Source organism: Panthera onca, chromosome B4 (assembly GCF_046562875.1).
Source record: "Panthera onca isolate mPanOnc1 chromosome B4, mPanOnc1 haplotype 2, whole genome shotgun sequence".
Taxonomy (NCBI): Eukaryota; Metazoa; Chordata; class Mammalia; order Carnivora; family Felidae; genus Panthera; species Panthera onca.
In genome coordinates, this window is record NC_138345.1 from 132962932 (window position 1) to 132985781 (window position 22850).

The 22850-nt window shown below is 43.4% G+C and overlaps 1 protein-coding gene across 13 annotated transcripts in view; it reads left to right on the forward strand.

Annotated features, from left to right (window-relative positions):
- TNRC6B (trinucleotide repeat containing adaptor 6B) overlaps positions 1-22850 on the forward strand; it is a 249515-nt gene that overhangs the window by 134332 nt on the left and 92333 nt on the right. The window contains exon 1 of one of the 13 annotated variants that reach the window (XM_060659486.3): positions 3171-4582. The exons of the other annotated variants lie outside the window; for them this stretch is intronic. Coding sequence (XP_060515469.1) covers positions 4545-4582 — 38 coding nt within the window. The 5' untranslated portion in view covers positions 3171-4544. Of the gene's footprint in view, positions 1-3170; positions 4583-22850 lie in introns of those variants that run through there. 13 annotated transcript variants of the gene reach the window in all.

Genomic DNA, 22850 nt, shown 5'->3' on the forward strand with positions numbered 1-22850 from the left:
GGCTGTCTGAATTATAACAAGTTCCAATTTAATGGATACCATTTTTTTAAATATATTTTTATTTTTATTTATTTATTTTTTAATATATTTTTAAACATTTAATTTTTAAAGTATTTTTCTCTTTATCTTCTCCTTCCTGAACAATTCAGTCGTGAGGCCTATAGGTAGACAGAGAAGGTAGGTGGTGGCCTGGCCAAGGGTGTCACAGCCCAAGTAGGATGAGGAGGCCTACACATACAGGGAGACACTGGTGTGTTGTATCAGAGCCAAAGAGAGGTGAGACAGGTACTCCAGTCACAGGACTGGAGTGGCAGCAGCACTGGGAGATTGGTTAAATATGGAAAGATTGCTCAGATAGGTATGGTAAGGATAATGGGAGTGAGCAAGTCTGTCAGAGAAGAGAGTTACAGATACTGAAAGGGAGAAAACTAGCATAAACCCTTTGATACTAGATTGGAATCAGAATGTTAGTGTGAACTCACGGATTTTAAGAAGTACTAATAAATATAGAAATACTATAGATGTCAAATGCATGTCTATAAATACATGCATGCATACATACATTTCTTAGCTCTTTCCATAGAGAGGAGTTAGAGTGCCTGGGAGCAGCGGCATCCCAATAGCAGTGAGCACATCACGTGCCCAGATCTTGGCTTCTAAATACCATTTTCTACTAAAAGGAACCCCAGCTTCTTGAAGAATGGCTGATTATAGGATTAGAGCAGAAAAGTTCAAAGTGAACCTGGAATATCTTATGCTAAAAAGCAAAGATGTCTTCACAGAATGATGGAGACACTTCAAAAGGACCCAGAAGGCAGCTCGAAGGGGTTCCACTGGCCAAATTTGGGATAATTTGATTATCAGAATTTAAGATGTCAAAGTCATTGATTAAAACCTGTTAAATAAGAGGGGCACCTAGGTGGCTCAGTCGATTAAGTGTCCAGCTCTTGATTTCGGCTCAGGTCCTGACCTCTCAGTGTGTGAGATCGAGCCCCACATTGGGCTCTGCACTGACAAAGTGGAGCTTGCTTGGGATTCTCTCTGACCTTCTCCCATTCTCTCACTCTCACTGTCTCTCAAAATAAACATTATTTAAAAAAAAAAAAAAAAAACTGTTGAAAAGAGAAAACTAAGGGTTCTCACACAATGTAACCTATGTATGGGCTTATAAATAAATTCAGAGTTCAAGGAATGGATAATTGAAAAGTACCTTCCCACAAAACACCTATTGAATACAAAAAGGAAAGAGAGTACAGTGGAGAGGCCTGGCATAGACTACCTTAAGCAAGTGATTTGAGTGAATCTCACCAAAATGGGACACGTTGAAATTGTGTCACATGATAGGACGCAGTGAGACTACAGCATCACTTCAGTGATGCTCAGGCCGAGGTGCATGACCTGAATCTAAACTCCGAGGGAACATCAAACACACCCAATTTGAGGGACATTCTACAAACTAAATAGCCTGCAATCATCTTCAAAAGTTTCAAAGCCATGCGAAGTCCAAGCAAGACCATTTCAAACTGAGAGACACTAAAGAGACATGTCAACTAATGCCATGTTTCTTAACTGATCCTTTTGCTGTAAAGACCACTGCTGGGACAGGTGGCAAAACTGGAGCAGGGCCTGAAGATGAAATGATAGTAACAAATCAGTGCTAATTTTCTGATTTTGATATTTGTATGGCAGTTACATAGAAGAAATTTTTTTAAAGAAAACCATGTATTAAAGTATTTGGGATGATGAAACGTGAGACTGGCAAAGAATTCGTTGTACCATATTTGCAACTTTTCTGGAAGTCTGAAATCATTTCAGAATTTAAAAAGAATTTAAAAAGTAATATTCTTGCCTAACATTTAAATCATGGTAAGTATATAAAATTATAGTTCCCCCATTTCTCATTTTAAGATCCCTCCCCACCTGACCTCAGTCCTACTCCCTGGAGCTACCACTGTTAACAACTAATGCATATTCTTCTAGGTATTTTATTTATGTATGTGGATATATATAGAATATATATTGTAGGTTATATTGATATTTATGATGTGCCAGGCACGCCGCATTCCTAGGAATTACAATGGTCAGCAATCAGAAGACACAGTCCTTAATTTAAATTAAACCTGCTTGGATTCTCTTTCTCCCTCTCTCTCTGCCCCTTCCCCCCCCTCACAAAAAAAAGTTGCCCTGAACATATTTTTGCATACTTAGTTTTGGAAACTTTAAAACATCTTTGGTTACCTTTCTATTATAAAGTTTTGCTTTTAGCGGATTTGTAAGAGTGATGTAAAACACCACACAGTGGGGGACACTTGTCTACAGTTCTTTTTTTTTTTTTTTTTTTTTTTTTTTAATTTTTTTTTCAACGGTTTTTATTTATTTTTGGGATAGAGAGAGACAGAGCATGAACGGGGGAGGGGCAGAGAGAGAGGGAGACACAGAATCGGAATCAGGCTCCAGGCTCTGAGCCATCAGCCCAGAGCCTGACGCGGGGCTCGAACTCACGGACCGCGAGATCGTGACCTGGCTGAAGTCGGACGCTTAACCGACTGCGCCACCCAGGCGCCCCTACAGTTCTTACTAAATACAGCTGGACCTTGAGCAATAATGGAATATGAAATACTGGTTTCATTCTAGATTTGTCTCTGCTCAAGTGTTGGTCTACTAACGTTTCTGTGTGGAAATTTGCCCGTGTTCAAATAATACAATATTTTTAAAAAGATTTTATTTTTAAGTAATCTCTATACCCCACGTGGGGCTTGAACTCAACGACCCCAAGGTCACGAGTCGCACGCTCTACCGACAGAGCCAGCCAGGCGCCCATCAAATCATATAATTTTAGAATAGTTAGATGAGTTTTGCCTAAGCTTGGAAGGATCATTTAATGTAAATCACTAAGAAATGTCAAGTTACTTTTGTCTCAAGTAGTATAAGCCAAGAAAATCATGTATATGAGGCTTTGAAAATTTGCCTGATGGATTTTGAAAGTCAGAGAATTTGTACTTGTTCTAGTTTAGTTAAAGTCACTTAATTTGATGTTTATATTCCAATATACCCTGCTACAAATGCTGCTTTAAAAACCAAAGTAGGCTTTTAAAACCTCCAAATGACTTTTTTTTTTTTTTTCATTTTTGCCTCTGGCATATCTATTTTACAAATGACCAACTTTCTATTATAAGTTTTAACAAGAATATTTCCACTTGTTACCTTTCACATTTGAAAGAATCACATAACTTATTTTTAGGGGATTGTAATTGCAAATAGATTGTGATTTTTCTGCACTCAGTGAGGAAATGTAAATGAACCATTGCTACCTGTAAGTGTATATAAACGCATGTAGGATGAAAGATAGGGTTGGAAATTGTGAAGCAGAGGGTGTCTGTCTTTCAAAAGGAGACCATCATTTTTAAAAATTTAACCTGGTTGTGGGGCACCTGGGTGGCTCAGTCAGTTAAGCGTCCCACTTCAGCTCAGGTCATGATCTTGCAGTCCATGAGTTCAAACCCTGCGTCTGGCTCTGTGCTGACAGCTCAGAGCCTGGGGCCTGCTTTGGATTCTGTCTCCCTGTCTCTTTCCCTCCCCTGCTCATGCTCCCCTTCCTCTCTCTCTCTGTCTCTCTCAAAAATAAATAAACATTTAAAAAATTTTTTAATAAAAAAGTTCAATCTAATTTATGTATTGCTTCAAGATGGCGAATGACTTGTTTCTCATTTTGCAGATGGGTAGCTCACACTGTTGGTTAGTCACCCTCATAGCTTTCTGAAGACCAAAATGTTTCCTCCACATCTCTGGCCCATAGGGACCTCAGGTTCTTGCAGATGTGTTGAAGGGGCGGGGCCTATGCATAGAAAGCCTACTGGAATAGGAATAGGCGTGGCCTGAGTAGAATATTGGAGGGGGGACATTGCAGGTGGGAGGTACTCTGCTTTTCTGATTATCCATCTGGGAGTTGGTACTGCTACATATCTCAAAAGTTATAGCCCCTCAGCGTTGCTTCCATCCTGTCTGTCTTCTACACTCCTGATGTCTTTTCTTGGTAGCCTTTCTTGCCCAGATTTTCACTGACATTTTGATTTAACATACTTTTGAATTTAGTGAGGAGGACATCAGGCCCATTCGTTGGCTGACACTGATGAGGCCAAGGTGTGTGTGTGTGGAAGAGGCTTCAGTTTGGCATTAGCTTACTAGCAGGTTTCAAAAAATGGTGGCCACTGATTGTCAACCTGTCTTGTTAAGTGGAGAGAACTAATTATTGGTGTTTACTGTGTTGTTTAACAAACTTCACCAATAGCTCAGAACAAACCCTATTTTCAGTCCTGTGCTGTTGGTGCTTCCCAGCCAGGTGTCAGACACTCTAGTGCATCACAAAGACTTCACATGTCACAACATGCCAGGTTTTCCCCCCTGCCCAGGGTCTGCCTCACCCCCTTAATGGATTCCCATCAGGATTGCTTCTGGCTATATAAACCACCTTCCTCTTTCTATCAATCCATCTTTGGATTGACCATCAATTCCATCTTTGCCCTTCCATCATAGAAATCAGCTTCATGAGAATACCCTTTGGTTCTACTTTGATCTCTTTCAGGTATGTCATAAGAATGCAGAAATCTACAAGTGTGCAGTGAAAGAGACAAAATTGGAAAGAGAGCCCAATAAATTCTTTAATGATTACTTTGATCAGTGCCACTTATGGAAAATCTTTACAGTTACAGTAAGTTCTGCATTTGAGGTGAACTTTTGAGACCTGGTATCTTCTTTATATAGCCTTAGGTTCAGCCGTCAGAACATTTTCATGTGGTGAGGCCTTCTGCTTCTGCGATTGTATGTTTTGTTTTCATTTCCTGCCACATGGCAGGTGCAGCCGAGAAGTGCTTCCAGAAACTGCTGAAAATTCTGGCCCCATCTTTCTGCAGGGTGCAGTGATCTAGAATCCAGAAGGAGTGTTAGTTGTGGGGTGGACCCTTACTTTGTCTCTTTTGCCCATTATGATGTGTCTCTCTCTCCTTTCCATTTCTTCCTCAGTGTTCCTTCTTGCCCTCTTTCTACCCAAATAGCATTGCCTTCTTCAGCCCTCTACTACTCACCCCTACCATAAACGAAAGGAAAAGAAAAGAAATATTATAATACAAAATTTTGAGCAAAATGCATTAACTGTCTTTATATATTGCCACATCTCTTTAAGTTTTTAGGGACTGTGAACATCTAGTCTTTGTATTTTATAAGCCATTGGTACTGTATTTTAGTCTCTGTGGGTTCTTGGTAGTTTAATTATGAGAAGGACGTATGGGGCAGGATCTTTTTTTTTTAATTAATGTTTATTTATTTTTGAGACAGAGACAGAGCACGAACAGGGGAGGGCCAGAGAGAGAGGGAGACACAGAATCCGAAGCAGGCTCCAGGCTCCGAGCTGTCAGCACAGAGCCCGACGCGGGGCTCATGAACCGTGAGATCATGACCTGAGCCTAAGTCGGAGACTCAACCGACTGAGCCACCCAGGCGTGGGGCAGGATCTTCTAATGCAAATTTTGGTCCGTTCTGTGAAACCTGAGAGTCTGCTACTTATTCACAGACCATTAGGGTAAAGTGGGAACTCAGGTTCAATTCTTTTCCTCCTGGTTGAAGATGCTGTGGTCAGTCATCCAGAATCACCTACTGCTGCTTTGGTTCCCAGGGGCTGGTGGAACCTGGGCAGTGTACATCTTGCTGGCTGTTGACCTGCCCTCCTGCTTCCTCTGTTCCACCGTATTCAGAAAAAGCCTCCAAGTGATTAGCTGGAGTAAATTTTATGTGTTGCAAAGCAGTTTGTGGAACTTGGGTTTTATTGCTTGTGCCACTATTTGTAAGCATGATGTATCTCTGAATGAGAACTTGTGTAACCAACCCGGGGGCTACCTGGCCTCGTGGATGCTCTTTTGTGAGAATAATTGACTGCAGAGCAGCTGCAGAGCCGCCTGGAGCTATCAAGAAGCCCTGCTATACTTACACCAACCTGCTGTTGTTCTCTCTCTGCGGCCACTGCCACTGCTTTTTTTTTTTTTTTTTTAATAAGTTGCCAATTACTGGGGTTTTGTAGGGATGCCTACAGTTCACTGAATTGGGCATAGGAAAAAGGCCGTTGGTTTTTAATCTTTATTTTCTTTCATCCAGCGAAATTACTGATATTAAGGAGACCCTTGCAGTTATTATATTGAAAGTACTGATGCATTTTTATCTTACCAGTCAGCATTGTTCCACGTACCCATTTTGAAAACCGTATGCAGGCAAAGGGTACTTTGCCTAGCATACATTAATTTTGATGATGGTTTTAATTTCAGATGTATTCCACACATGTGATCTAATAGGCTGATCCGCTATTCCCAGCCACTCCAGAACCACACCTGGAAGGTGCTGGGCCTGTTTTTTTCAATTGGTTGGCTTGTTCTCATAGGGAAAATTGTCAGTGTTTGTTGTGTTCAATGATACACGCCAAGTGCTTGGAAGAAGTTTAGTAAGTATTTGTAGCATCGTAGAACACAAAAATAAATAAGTAGAGGTCGTTCATAGATTATTTGTTAACGTAAGGTGAGATCATGTTTGTATTCATCAAAATTGAAAAGAATCCTTTGGTATTGACTAGAGGTCAAAAGATGACTGGTACTCTGAATATGCTGATTCTGTGACTAATATATTAAGAAAGAATTTACACGCAAAGCAGTAATGTAATCACCGAAAGCACAAGATTAGTCAGATGTTGGTGTGCCCACAGAAGTAGTAATAACCATCAACCTAGAAGCTTTAGGGTCTGAGTGAGGTCCATTACTTGAAAGTGAGTCATTAATTTGAAAATTGACATATAAACATTGAGAATATTTAAGTAATTGAGTAATTATCTGAAAATTACCATTGTAACAAACAGAAATAAGTAAATACCAGCTTTTGTGACATTCTTGGTTTACTATATGATTTAATTTTTTTTAAATATAATTATTAAAAGTGTTGGGTATTTATCACCTAGAAAGTATTTTCTTCTAAATTAATCAGAAAAGTAGTTTTGAATCCCTGAATGCAGTGTCACTGCTATTTTGATTTGGAGAACCCGTGTGAATTTGGGCAGCCTAAGGGGATTTTGATTATTAGAAAATAATTATTCTTCTTGGATTCTGAAGTTAAGGTGGATTTTACTGTTCTCATCTACCACAATACAAGGGGACAATACAATAGTATTTAAGAAGTTAGGCAGTGCGGGGTGCCTGGGTGGCTCAGTTGGTTAAGCGTCCAACTATTGATCTCTGCTCAGATCACGATCTCCTGGTTCGTGGGATCAAACCCCACATCAGGCTCTGTGCTGATAGCACGGAGCCTGCTTAACATTCTCTCTCTCTCCCTCTCTGCCCCTCTCCCACTCACGCGCTCTCTCTCAAAATAAAGAAAACTTAAAAAAAAAATTATGCAGTGGAGCCAAATACTGGTTTTTATTTCCAGAGCCACCTCATTGGGTCCTCAGCTGTTCCCTCACCTGTAGAATGAGGTTAATAGAATTTACCTCAGAGGCGTGAGGATTACATATTTAGGGCAGTGTCCAACACATAATGAGCACTAAAATAGTAGATTAATATCATTATTAAAATGTCTGACTTCTGTTTGAGATGGTCAGTCAAGAGGTTACTAGCCATGAATATATGACTAGGAACTGTTTCTAAAGATCACCATTTCATCTTTTTTATGTTTAAGAGTAATAGTTGTTAGGGGTGCCTGGGTGACTCAGTTGGTTAAGTGTCTGACTCTTGGTTTCGGCTCAGGTAATGGTCTTGCAGTTCGTGGATCGAGCCCCACATTGGGATCTGCTCTGACAGTGTGGAGTCTTCTTGGGATTCTCTCTGCCCCTCCCCTTGCTTGTTCTTTCTCTCTCTCTGTCTCTGTCTCTCAAATAAAAAGAGAAGCAAAAAAAGAATCATAGTTGTTTTTGTTTTTTTAAGTATCATTAGAGTAGCAACAGAAAATGAAAGAATTTGGGGACTAAACCTAACAAGGCCTCCATGGGAGAAAATATTAGGAGACATTTAAATAAGACCTAAATAAGCATCGAGCTCTGTCATGACTTGGTAAGAAGGCTCAGTAATTTAAAGACGTCATTTCTGGGGCACCTAGCTGGCTCAGTTGGAATATCATGTGAGTCTTGATCTTGGGGCCGTGAGTTCAAGCCCCACCCACGTTGGGTGGAGAGATTACTTAAAAATAAAAAAAACTTTAAAAAAGGATGAAAATGTCATTTCTCCTCAAATTGGCATTTAAATTCAAAGCAATTCCAATAAGAATCCCAGCTTTTCTTTCCTTTTTTTTAAGTGCCAGTAATTTCTTCTGAAACTTGATAAGCTGATTTGCAATTTATACGGAAGAGGGAAGGACAGAAATAGCAAGAGGACTTACCCTACCCTGATTTAACACAGAGCTGTAGAAGTAAGGCAGTGTTGTAAAACTGCATGGATAGATCGGGAGTGGAAAGCCTAGATTCAGACCACATGTGTATGGAATCTGTGACAGCACCGGTCTTACCAATCAGTAGGGAAAGGTGACAGTTGACACTGCAGGTTAGCAGAGGAGAGACTCTTAAACAAAAGGTGCTGGGACACTCCATGTGATTGGATTAGTCTCTGGGGGTACCACAACAGAATTCCACAGGCTGGGTAACTTACAGCATCAGAAATTTACACGCCCACATTCCTGGAGGCTGGGAGTCCAAAATCAAGGTGTTGGCAGAGTCAGGCTCTCTCTAGAAGGCAACAGGGAGAATCTTTCCTTGTCTCTTCCTAGCTTCCAGTGTTTGCTGGCAATACTTGGGGTTTCTTGGCGTGTAGCTGTAATGCTCCAATTTCTGCCTCCATTTTTACATGATCATTTTCCCTCTGTGTGTAAGGATCAAATCAGACACACTATATACAAAAATAAATACCAAATGGATTCATAGAAATATGGAAAGATTTAATACTTACAGAAACAAATATAGAATATTTATGATCTTGGGATGGGGATGTTTAAACATGATGCAAAAGCACAAATCATGAATGAAAATGTTGATGCATTCATATTTTTTATAATTAAGAACTTCATTAAATGACACTATAATGAAAGTGTCTACACTAAAGGGAAAATATTTTCAGTGCATAATATCAAGAAAGGATTTGTATCCAGAATTCATAAAGAACTCTTACAAATCGATAAGAAAAAGACCTAGTAGGAAAATAACATGAATTTCACAGTAGAAAAAAACCTAAATGGCCAATAAATGTTGGGGGGGGGGGGTGCAACTTAATGAGTAATCAAGGAAATGCAAGTTAAACCACAATGAGATACCATTTTTTATTCCTCAAATTAGCAAAAATTAAAAGATTGGAAAATACCGTACCAAGAATTGGTGAGGATATGGGGCAACAGGAATTGTTATACTCTTCTGGTGAGAGCGTAAATTGTACTCATCACTTCGGAAAATAATGTAGCAATATGAGTGGAGGTGGAAAACATGGACAGTGTGACCCAGCAGTTCGAGTTGTCTTTAAGAACCTACGTCACTGAAGAACTCTTGTTACATATGTTTGTAAAGGAGGCGGGTACCCGATGTTACAGCGACAATTGTGTGCCGTCATTCAAATTGGAAACCTAACTGTCCATCAAAAGAAAGATGCATAAATATCTTGTGGTACGTTAACAGTGGAACTCTGTACAGCATTTCCATGAATGAACTGTAACACAACATAAATTAATTTCAGGGACATAGTATTGAGTGAGAACAGCAAGTCACAGAAGAATAAAATAGTATGAATCCATTTATAAAAATGCATAAAACAAAAAATAGATTGTTTAGGCTCTAAAGCATTTTGTGGTAAAGCTAGGGGTTGACAGGCCTTTAGCTGAGGGGTGGTTAACTCATGGGGTAGGAAGGGGTGGGGTCATAGAGGGATACAAGGAGCTCTGGGTACTGGGAAGGTTTCATTCTTTAACTGAGTGGTGGGTACATGGGTGTTCTTTTGTGTGCACTAAATATTTAAGAATAAAAACTATTTAAAAATTATCCCCAGAAGTTTTATTGTTTTTAAGACTAGAAGAATAACAGAAATGTCAAGTCTTCATCCAAAAAGTAATTCAAGTACTAAATACTTATTTTTACATGTGTTTTGAATTCTTTGTAGATGAGAGATGCTTGAAACAGGGAGAAGGAAAAGGCAGGCCCAGGGATCTTTGTTTGTCCCATGACTTTGGCATTGGGAAAGCTTCTGCCGCTGCAGACGTGACATTGTGTCCGAAGAGCTGGCTAAAGGGGGGTTTGGTGGCATGTGAAAGCATATTCACATGTTTAGCACAGCAGCAACATTCCCAGCTCCTTTTCATTTTCTTTTTTCTTGGCATGTAAGTAATTGAGCCAGATGGAAAAATGTTTCTTTCCCACATTAGGTTCTCTTTAAACGTGTCAGCCATTTAATGTTTCTGTCCCTAATCTCCTATTGATAAGACTTCAAAATGTGAGTAGCTGACTAAGAGAGCCCCAGTTTATTGTAGTCTATGTTGATCGCAGCCTTCCTTTAGAGCATTCGCTTTCCCCCTAAGTTCTCAAGCACAGAGGCTTTAATGACAGCTTACGCTGGCCCCTCTCTATCCAAATCATATACTTAATAGAGAGTAATAACAAAATAAATAGACCCAGCTTTCCTTTCTTCCAGCCTGTTTGGACATGTAGCCCATCTGGCTGGCAATAGAAACAGCCCAAACCTTCATCTTACCAAAACAATCTGGAAAATTCAGCATTAAACAAAAGACAAAGAATAAATTAAGAACTTGGGCTTGGGCATCAGACAGACCTAGGTTTAATCAGCTCTGCCACTTACTATGTGTAAAACTTAGTAATTTACTTAAAGTCTCTGAACCTCAGTTTTCTCACTTTAAAATGGGAATGATAATAGAACCCAAGGCATAAAGGATTGAAAGACTAATGCATGTAAAGTGCGTGTTTTGTCACTCTCGTTCTGGGCCTGGCCCTTATTTTCATATATAAAGCAGGGGCCTGGTACTCCTCCCTGCTTCCTGTCTGCCTCTCGGGTTTCACAGGGCATGTCCTCCTTCCCTGCCCTGTAACAAGTTCTGTGAGCATGGGCAAATCACAGAAATCTTTGAAATGGTTTCTTCGACTATAAAGCAGAGATGACAGTACCCGTGTGACTGTTTTGCTGCACGGATCCGACAGTCAAGTGGGACATGACCGCGGGCATAAAGACGCCCTGTCCTCCGTGACATACTGTGGGGACGTAGATTCTGATCATTGTTCTCCCGAACTAACACCCAGCACTGTTCCCCACCCCCCACCCCTGCAAGCCCATTAATGTTGTTTGCCGAACATACAGAGTTTTATCTTTATAAAATAGCTTTGAAGATGTGTGTCTTGGACAGTCTTTGCCTAAAAGTGGTAAGAGAGTTTGTGACTCCATCTTGCTTCCAGATTTACCGGGCACTAGTAGCACTTTGGTCAAAATTATTTTCTCTAGCATTTGTCAGGCATTGCTTTCAGTGGTTAAAACAGGTAGATGAGTTGGACACTTCCTCAGTGTTCCTCTTTACTGCAGTTGAGGTGGTGTTAAAGTTGTAAATAAAGGCGAGGATTGGGAACTGTTGACATACTGTTGGTAACAAGCGTCCTTTTATATGCATCTGTCCTAGACGTTAACTCAATTATAAGGAAGATGTCATGGTTTTATACGCCATGATTTGCTAAGATTTATATCATCCTCGGACCTGTCCTTTGCCATCCTCTCCTCATGCTCCCTGGAGAAACTCAGTACTCCTCGGACCTGGTATTCTACCTTGGCACTTTAACACCGACTCCTGTTACGTCTCGACCTCTCCTCTGATATGTTTCCAAGCCCTTACTCAGCAGGTCTGTCTGGGCGCCTCAATGGGCACACGAGTTTTACCACATCCCAGACCGAGCTCATTCCCTGCGTTGTGCCTCCCCCAGCCCCAGACCTCTCTGTTCTTCCTCTTGGGTGCTCCCCTTTGATTGACAACCCAGTCTTTACCAGTGACCCTAGTCTAGGAACCTGGAAATCATCTCAGACCACAGTTTCTAAACCTTGGAACGGACACTTGACACTGGCTAATACTTTGTTTTGGGGGCCAGTCCCAGGCATTGTAGGGTGTTGAGTAGCATCCTTGGCCTGTACCCACTAGGTGCCAGTTGTACCCTGTGCCTTCAGTTGTGACAAATAGGTTTTCCTCACGTTCACAGATGTCCCCTGATGGGCAAAAACATCTCCTTTGATAATGACTGTCTCACCCATTTCTTTTTCTCTTGCCTTTCTCAGGTAGTCAGTCACCAAGCCCCCCCTCCCCCCCTTTTTTTTTGTAACATTTATCTTTGAGAATTAGAGAGAGACAGAGCACGAGCATGGGAGGAGGAGAGAGAGAGGGAGACGCAGAGTCCAAAGCAGGTTCCAGGCTCTGAGCTGTCAGCACAGAGCCCGACGTGGGGCTCGAACCCACGAACCGTGAGATCATGACCTGACGTGGGGCTCGAACCCACGAACCGTGAGATCATGACCTGAGCTGAAGTCGGACACTTAACCGACTGAGCCACCCAGGCGCCCCATCACCAAGCACTTTGGATACTTCTCTACGAGTATCTTTCTGAGATTTCATCTTTCCTCTTTATTCTCACTGTGCAGGCCTTGGTTCAGGTGCATTTCTGGTGCCCAAACGATTTTGGTAGCACCACAAACACCACCTGTGTTGAGTACCTGACATTCATAAAGCAGCGTGCTTGGTGCTTTACGTGTGTCCTATGTAATCCTTACCACAAACTTACCGTGGGTCTGAGTTGCAGGCAGCCTACACCAAGCACACACCTTTAAACCGATAGAGGGACGGACCGGCCTGTGTACTAGGAAGCCTGGGGCCCCACCCTTCTCTGTACGTCTAGGCTGAGCTGGCTCGTGCTTTGCTTCAGTCTGGCAGCCAGAGGCCCTGGCAGTTCCAAGCCTGCCTTGTCCTCGTAGCCCCCTGTCCCAGAGAGGACGGCAGGAGGGTGTTGTCAGAACTCTGGCAGCTGTTCTCAGAAGAGGCTGGTCCCTCACCCCCGGCAAAATGGGGTACCCTCTTTCACACAAAGGAAACAGGGAGGGGAACCCGTGTCCAACGTGGTGTGCTGGGTAGAGCTGGCTGGGCTGACTCCGGAGCCTAAAGTCTTTCCCTTACCTTGCACTGCCTCCTGATTCACCTGTCCTCTTGTCCTCTCCTCCTGCCAGATAGCCTTCCTCCACGCGCGGGGGAGGCTAGCTCTGAAATGGAAATGTGGTTGTTCAGTTACTTTGCTTACTAGATTTCTTCAGCACTTCCTCACCAAGATAAAGTCCAAATTTAGCCTGAAAGACAAAGCCTTTTGTGCCCCTGCTTATCTTAGACCCTTCTCCTGTCATTTTCTAGTTGTTCTTAAGGCTCCACCCACCCTCTGCCTCAGATTGTTCTGCTCCTGCACTGTCCTCAATCTGGCAGAGTGGTCAAGATCACTGCGAAGCAGACCTGTGTTTGAAACTCAGCTCTGCCACCTACTAGCTCTGTGACCTTGGACCCTGCCTGGAACGCCCTCCTCACCTTGTCTCCCTAACTGAAGTCTGTTCTTTAACACTCTGAACATGGTCCTCTCTGGAGAGGCCTTGCTGGCTTCCTGATGCCTTCACCGTCTTAACCATTCCATTCTTAGCCTCTGCACCTACTGCTGTTGGCACTTTGATTAGTGTCCTTACTGCCAGCATGTATTATTTACTTAAAAGCATACCTTTGGGTACAGATTAGCTTGGAGTTTTTATGGCCTTTGGGTATGGACACAGGCCAAGGTTGTGGTCTCTGTATACCGGGTTTCTACATGCTTGCAACATGCATCAGCTTCCCTTGTGGCTGTGGCCTTGCTCCTGCCCATGTGCCTTGCCTTTCACCAGCTGGGTATTTTTCATTTCATTTAGAAATAGTCTCTTTTTGCGTCGCCTGGGTGGCTCAGTTGGTTAAGTGGCCAACTTTAGTTCAGGTCATGATCTTGCGGTTTATGGGTTCGAGCCCTGTGTCGGGCTCTGTGCTGGCAGCTCAGAGCCTGGAGCCTGCTTCAGATTATGTGTCTCCCTCTCTCTCTGTCCCTCCCCTGCTTGCTCTCTGTCTGTCTGTCTGTCTGTCTCTCTCAAAAATAATATATTAACATTAAAAAATTTTTTTTAAATAAAAAGTCTCTTTTTAAAAATACTTATTTACTTTTGAGAGAGACAGAACACAGGCAGGGGAGGGGCAGAGAGAGAAGGAGACACAGAATCTGAAGGAGGCTCCAGGCTCTGAGCTGTCAGTGTATAGACCGAGGCAGGGCTCAGACTCAAACTGTGAGTTACGACCTGAGCCAAAGCGCCCCTCATTTAAAAATAGTCTTAAGCAGTGCTGTCCAGTAGAACTTTCTCCAGTGATAGAAATATTCTGAGGGCGCCTGGGTGGCTCAGTTGGTTAAGCGTCTGACTCTTAATTTCTGCTCAGGTCATGATCTCACGGTTGTGACCTTGAGCCCCACGTTGGGCTCCATGCTGAGCATGGAGCCTGTTTGGGATTCTCTCTCTCTCCCTCTCTCTCCGCCCCTCAAAAAAAGAAAAGAAAAGTAATATTCTACATCTGTGCTATCCAGTGTGGTGCCCAGTAGCCACATGTGGCTTTTGAACATTTGACATGTGACTGGTATGACTGAGAAACTAATTTTCACATTTTATTTAATTTTAGTTCATTTAAATCGCCCCATGTGGCTAGTGGCCACCATATTGGACAGCTCGGGTCTTAACTGTTAATAATCGCTTAACCCTTCCTATTAAATGACACTGTGTCTTCTCCAGTTTGTAACTTCTGTTATTTTCCTCTTCTCTTTCATGGGTAACTTATATACTGCAATGTGTGCAGTGTCTAGAGTAATAAACTTGTGTTAAAATCAAATAAAGTACTTAAGGCCTGAACTCTACATTTAAAAATAGTTAAAACGGTTAAGTTTTATGTCACAGATAACTTATCACAATAAAAAGAGAGCACTCGCTTAGTGAGGGGACACGAAGCCTACAGTGAAGGGCATCATGGAGGTTTTGCCAAGCAGGCAGCACCCTGAGTATGAAAGGTATGAGCAGCGGTCCAGGGGAAGGAGGTGACGAGGAGCTGCCTGCCCTGGGTCTAGAGAGGCTGGCGACCAAGTGAGTGCCAGGCCTTGAAGAGGTCTGAATGGCAGGCTCCGGAAATGAGGCTTGGTCCGGAAAGTCATGGAGGGATTTTAAGCAAGCACTGGCATGTTTGGATTTTATTTTTATAAAAATCGCTTTGGCTGCTCTGTGAAAAATGTATCAGAGGATAGCAAAACTGGATCATGGGAGACATAATCAGGCTATAATAATACCAATCACAGTGATAATTATAGAAGCTAACATTCAGTGCTGCAGAGATTCAGGCGGAGAAGACGAGAGTGTGGGAATGCAATGGTCACACGACTAGTACTTGATAGGGTTATGGTGCCATCTCCTCCTTGAAAAATAAGATTTCCCGGGATACCTGGGTGGCTCAGTTGGTTAAGCGACTGACTTTAGCTCAGGTCGTGATCTCCTGGTTCATGAATTCGAGCCCCATGTCAGGCTCTGTGCTGACAGCTCAGGGCCTGGAGCCTGCTTCAGATTCTGTGTCTCCCATCTCTCTGCCCCTCCCCCGCCTCTCAAAAATAAAACATTTAAAAATTAAAAAAAAAAAAAAAAGATTTCCTTATCTGGAAAGGTCTTTACCATTTTGCAGTGCACTACTGTATAAGAATAGCTAACCCAAAGCCAACTGAGATGCCATATTCTTTAATCACTCTTTAAATATGGAAGAAAACTCAATGTGACAAATAATGATAAAATAATAAATAAGGTCTTCGCCTTAAAAGTAATGCAGATCAGGGGCACCTGGGTGGCTTAGTTGGTTGAGCGTCTGACTCTTGATTTTGGCTCAGGTAATGATCCCAGGGTCGTGGGATCGATCTCCACATCAGGCTCCATGCTAAACATGGAGCCTGCTTGGGATTCTCTCTCTTCTGCTGCCCCTTCTCCCCCATGCGCACGTGTGTGCACTGTGTCTCTCAAATTAAAAAAACAAAACAAACAAACAAAAAAAACGCAGATTAGTATTAGTAGGGAAGAGAGGTGGCTGTGGCTATGAAAGGGCGTAGCACAGGATTCTTGTAACAGAACTGTTCCGTATCTTGACTGTGGCGTGATGGTCATACAAATCCACATGCGGCAAATGGCAGACAACTAAATACACACATAAATGAGTACATATGAAACTGGTAAAATCCGAGTAAGGTTGGTGGATTACATCAATGTGAATTTCCTGTTTGTGGCATTGTACTATAATCACGTAAGATTTGCCATTGGAGGAGACTAGGGATCTCTGTGTATTTATTTCTTACAACTGCATGTGAATCTATAGTTATCTCCAAGTAAAAAGTTAAAACAAACAAAAAAATTAGGTAAAGCAGGTCCCTCTTAGAGCTCCTAGTTTTCCGTATCTGGTTTCTTCAGTCACAGTTTTCTACAGAAGTGACTTGTTTTGATTAAATTTGACATTTTGCTAAAGAATACTAAGCTGTTTTGTCAATTCTGAGATCTACATTTTCTTCTTCACCCTCTAATATCTTTGCAGTAAGGATGCATCTTAACAGTTCGTGGAGACTTGGCAGTCTCACTGGTGGCAGCTTTTCTTAGTGGCACCTAAAGTATTGGTGTGTCTTAGCAAAATCACTGGCATCCTGGATTTAATACCTTTGGTTAGTGAGTCATCCGGCTATGTTGGAAGGAACAGTGGCTGGTAAAGTTATGTTAGGCACTTTTTATGTGGTCTGTCAGTTATTAAGTGTGTGTTTTCTCAGCTTCAAGCTCAGCCTTCTGTGCTCTTTGTAATGTTGAAGCTGGGATCCTACCACCCACCTCTGGTTGCCCGCCTGGCTCTTTGTTAGGTATTGTGGGGGGTGGGGGGGACGGTGCAGAGAAGGAAGAAGGAGCCTGCGTCTTCCTGTCTGCTTCATCTTCCCCTGAGGGTCACTTGAGCAATACTGCTTTGCTCCAACAGCAGCAGCAGTTCCTTCCCGTAACAGCAGCTGAATCCATCTTCCAGTTTCCCCAGTGCTTTCAGGACCAGCCTTATTGCACCCCCCGAGGTGCTGGCACCCCACCACAGCCCCCTCCCTACTCAGAGGTCCATGGCGGAACTTCTTCACTCGGTTCCCCAGCCTAGGACAGCATTGGTGTGCTCTCTCTCTGTCTCCCTCTTTTTGACTTGTCAGTGAGTTAATAATTTTATACCTGGTTAGCCATTCTTTATATTAAAGCCTCTCTGTTAAAGTAATGAGTGTGGTCTGTGGCCTGCATGGACCTTGACGATACTAGTGAAGTTAACAGAACCAGCAGTATGTGCATGGACTGCATCCGGGCTTCTCGTACATGCTCTGTTCTCTGCATCCAGTGACCTTGTTAAAATAGAAATCTAACATTCCCACTTGAACCCCGCAGCGGATTCCCATGCTCTGCGGACAAAGAAGAAACCTGTTCACAGGGCCTGCAGGGCTGTGGCTGGGTAGGCTCATTGCTACTCCTCCTCTCACACTTCACTTCCCTCGTCTTTGTGATCTGGCCACCCTGGCCGCATTTCAGTTCCTCAGCAGCCAGGTTTCTCCTACTTCGTAGCCTTTGCTGATGTGGTTCCCCCTGCTTAGACCACTTCCTCTTCCCACCCCCTTGTCCTTAGGCCTCCTTCCTTTAGCCTCAGTTTATAGGTAACTCCCTTGGGAACACCCCTCTCCCCCCTGACAGGTCTGCACCCCCAGCACATGCACACACAGTATCATGCCCCTCACAGCACTTACCACAGTCTCAGTGGATGTTTCTATGTGTTTCTCTCTAATGACTGTCTCTTTCCCCAATTACTCCATTAGCTTCATGAGGGCAGGACTAAGTCCATGTTGGGTTTTTTCTTTCTTTTTTAACTGCTGCGTCCTAAGTGCCTGGCACATTGTATGTGCTCAATAAATAGTTGCTGAATGAACAAGGATATTGTAAAATAAGTATTTGTCCAGTGTAGGAAGGGGCCACTTGGGGATGTCTTAATGGTGAATCAGTTTTTATTATAAGCTAAAAATTTTTGAGAAAGCGAGTTCGATTACTATGAGTCTTGCTGTGAGTTAGGTTTACTTCAGTAAAAATACTGACAAGGAGCCAAACCCTGAGAAAAAAATTCACTTATTAAACTGGAAGCCATGGTATGTTAGATTGCTGCCTTCTGTGGTATTTGGATGAAAAACATACGAAAACCCTCTTGAAGCCTAATTCCTATTGTGGTTTCTGTATTAGCACCCCTTCCTTAAAAGACAAACATGAAGCTATCCCAGTTTCTTTCTTTGAGTTGCCATTAGTCCCAAATGGGAGATTTTGCTACCACATGAACATTCTAAAACTTTCTCTTCACTCACTACAGCGCCTTGTGTTTGACGGGCATAACTGTGCCTTTGCCTGCCTTTCTGCTAGGTCTGCTCAAGCTCTTGGTCGAATGGGGGAATCCTGCCTTAGCAAGGTGTGCCCTGCACATGTCCTTTCTGGGAGCCCATTAGCATACTCTGAAAATTCCTTCTGACTGTGAAAGCATTTCCTTTATTGCTTCTTGTCTTCCGTCACTGCATTATTGGCGTCTACCTTTTTGTAGTTAACAATAAAAAGTAGAGACTGTTTCTTGATACAGTTGTCCCACATGGTATTTTCCAAATTACTCTTTTGTTGAAATTGGATTTACTAATTCTTTAAACTTGCTCTAAAATGTTAGATGACGGGCTGACACCATCTAGCCCAATTTCTTCTCTCACAGGTGTGACCCAGAGCCAGGTGAGTGGCCTGCCCAGAGCTCTAGACCCGCTGCCTCATGTGGTCAGTGCTAGTGAGGACTGTGAACCCACCGTGTGTAAGGCAGTGTCAGGAAAGAATACCGATCCTTTGGAACTCACATCCAAATCATTGTTGCTTTAAGAAAGCAGACTGTAGTGGGGCGCCTGGGCGGCTCAGTCAGTTAAGCATCCGACTTCAGCTCAGGTTGTGATCTCACGATTTGTGAGTTCGAGCCCCACGCCAGGCTCTGCGTCGATGGTTCGGAGCCTGGAGCCTGCTTCAGATTCTGTCTCCCTCTCTCTGCCCCTCCCCCACTCACACTCTGTCTCTTTGTCTCTCTCTCAAAAATAAACAAACATTAAAAGAAAGGAAGAAAGACTGCAGATATTGAGAAAAATGCCTTAGCACACTGTGAAAGTGCAGTGTGAAAGAGGAGTTCCCAAGCTGCCTGAGCCAAGAAAACATTACAGGAACAAGTACATAACCCTTCAAGATAACTGCTTTGAGGGGGACAAAACTTAACCCATCTCAGTAAATCCTGGTATGATTGTTAAGATCTCAGGCTTATTTCTTTCTAATGTGGTTTGTAGCGTCATGGCCGCTATTTTCAGGGTGCTTATAACATTCTTAGAGACAGTGACCTAATTTAATAGCAATAAGTCTAAAATTCTATTACATAGTGCCTTATTGATCATTGATAGTGAAGAGTAGAATTCTGAGCAGCAGGGGTCATGCTGCCAGGAAAGCTTTTGTAGGCGGGTGACTTAAGTCAGCTGCGGGGTGCAGGTGCATGGGCATCTCATTCCTTTAACAAGCATTTATTGGATGCCACTCCTGGACCACGCATGGGTGGCACAGGGGAGTGCCAGAGAAAAGGCAGGAGGTGACAGTGGGTTCTGGTAAAAGGAATTGAAGGTTTATAGAGGGATGTGGTAGAGGAGACCGGGGTGTAAGTTGAAGCCACGTGAACAACAGGCTTTGGGAGCCAGGCTCAGAAGTGGAGGCTTGATCCTGACGGGTGGGGCAAGTTCGTTGTCGAAACTGGAATACTTTTGAGGAGCAGCAGGCTTGAAGCAGACCTCCAACGCCTCTGGGAAGCAGGCTCACCTGGCTTTTGAGTTTTCAGGCTGGTCTGGCCAGATGACATTACATGCACCCACAGAAGAATTAAATTGCTCTTAGGGGTTATCTGATTAAAAGCCAAATGAACTTTATTGTTCCAATTACCCCACTGTGTAGAAAGTGTTTACCACTTCCTCTCCCTGGGAAACTAGGCTGAACCCCTTGAGGGCAGGGCCTGTGTCTGTCTGGTTCACCTCTGTATCCCCAGGGCCAGGATAACGGTTGGCACTTAGTAGGACAGTCAGTATTTGCTTAGCAACAAGACTAAGTGCCCTGGGCCTTCAGGAGGCCTTCCATTGGGTGTCACGGGAAGGGGTAGGAGGAAGTGAGACTTGAGCTGGGAAACTGCAGCTGGAGGGAAAGATACATGAAGGAGTGAGAAAGACATTTCTGGAGGTGATGCCTGGAGGATAACTTCAGCGGAGGACCAGGCCTGGGAACGTGGATGGGAGGCTAGAGGTTCTTTGATGGCAGTGGGAGGAAAGGAAGAGACCTGGATATGGTGGCAGGTGCCATCCACTTTTGTGTTGTTTGGGCTCTCCACGGACTCCCTCCCCTTCCCCCCTGCCCCGAGTAGTACCTCCTCTCCTAACTGCCATTCACCCTGCAGACCTGGGCTGAGTACATTGGTGTGGGGAGTGGCCACACAGGCCTTCTCACTGTGCCTTACACGCTCACCAAGTTGGTTTCCTGTGCCTTTCAGACTGGTTCTTCCCCCTCCGTAAATGGCTCCCCTGACACCCTACACCCCCCATGGCCTTCTCCCCCCTCCCCCCCCACCATTCAGAGCTCAAATATCACCTCCTCAGAAGCCTTCTTCCTTCACCTTTTCCAAAAGAACCCATTCTCTGCCCTGTCCCATTACCCTGTCTACTTCTCTTCACGGGATCAATCACTACTAAAATCATATTACTTGTTAGTCTGCTGGTTTACTGCTTGTTTTCCCTTATTGGAGTAGAAGTACCATTTCTGTCTTTTTTTCCTGTATGCTGAGTTGAACTCACCAAGTTGTTCCCACCCTTTACCTTTCAGACTGGTTCTTATCCCCTGGCGGGTCAGTGCAGGGGAAAAAATACAGTTTATTACAGAGGGAGACCCTTTGTTTAAAAAAATATCTGTAACTTAACTAACTGTAAACTTAGGGACTTTATTAGCAACAAATCGTGATACAGCTTATAATCGATGCCATGGAGAAGCTGCCGCAGTAGGAGTACAGCACGTCCTAGCTTGAGTGCTCTGGCCTCCTTGCCCTGTGCCTCTAAACTGGCTACTTGTGGGTGATGGAATGTGTAGTAGGGAATCCTTATTGAAGGATGCTCAAATTCTTTTTTTTTTTTTTTTTTTTTTAATTTTTTTAAGTTTATTCATTTTTGAGAGAGAGAGAGAGAGAGAGTGTGTGAGCAGGGGAGGGACAGAGAGAGAGAGAGAGAGGGAGACACAGAATCCAAAGCAGGCTCCAGGCTCTGAGCTGTCAGCATAGAGCCGACGCAGGGAGGGAACTCACAAACTGCGAGATCATGACCTGAGCCGAAGTCGGATGCTCAGCCGACAGAGCTACCCAAGCGCCCAAGGATGTCCAAATTCTTGATAGCTGTGGACAGGCCACAGGGGTCTTGGAGCCCAAGCCAGCATCCTGAGTAGGACCAGGAGCTAGGATTTAGAGTATGACAGTGGGTATGTGTTAGAAGTGGTTTGAGGGAGGGGTAGAGGTTTGAGCCCCCTCCCCTTCCCACCCCCACCTACTGGGGAGCCTTTGTCACTCTGTTAGCTTTAGAGTGACTTAGAAGAGGGAGGGAGAGACTCTGAATCTACGCTGCTTGAGGCAGAGAGTGATTTTTGTGAGTGTGTGTGCACACAACTTATTGTTCAAGTGTTTGCTTAAATCATTTTATCTTCTTGGAATTTTTTTTTTTTTTACCTTTTGGTTAGTACCTTGAAGGCTTAGTTGTGGTGCTCAGTGTTTCATGTCCCTTCTCCTTTCATCTTTTTTTTTTTTTTTTTTTTTTAAAGCAAAAGATGCATATGTAACAGTGCAAAGCTTAATTGTGGAAACCCCAAGTTGGTCAAAAGAATTGGCAGGCATTGTGAACACACTCTCTTTCTTCACTTTCCCTTCCCTTTTAAAGGCTTTGTTTTAGGAAAAGGGAAATTGGTGTTTTTGGAGAGCAGTTGTTAGCTTTCAAGACTGGACTCGTTGGTCTAATTTGGTAAAGGCCTGCAGCGTGTCAAATAAAATGAATGAAAAAGGTGAAGCTAAGGCAGGCACGTAGGGGAAAGCAAACTGTAAATTTTAACTCAAAAGCCCCACCTAATACGCTTTTAGCAAAAAGGCCTGGCTGGTTCTGGGAAGCTTTAGGCTTCCTGATGATGGCAGCATCCCTCTAAGGTATCCCATTTCCTGCCCTTCCCACCTCACGCACCCCCTGGTTCTGTTGATACCTGTAGCATTCTGTCTTGTGTGCTAGAAGATTCTAGGTCTTCCACCATTCCCTGTGGCACAGCACAGCATGTAGTTTCCTTTTGTCAGGATGTTGTTTCCTTCTCTTAAGTGTGTGGACTATTTGATAGGAGTTCTTACCCGTATTCCTAAGTCAGGTCTCTAGTATCCTGCCCATGTTTCCAGAGACATGTTCCTGTACCAGCTGAGCGCTTAGGAAGGATATAAATGCAAACTCATTTTAGTTGCTAGTTTTCTCTTGAAGGTAGTACAATTAAGTGAAGATTTGACTAACTTCTTACCCTGTTTATCAACTCCTCCTGTCTACTTTCCTGTTGCCCCTCGCTCTAGGGTTCCCACTGGACATT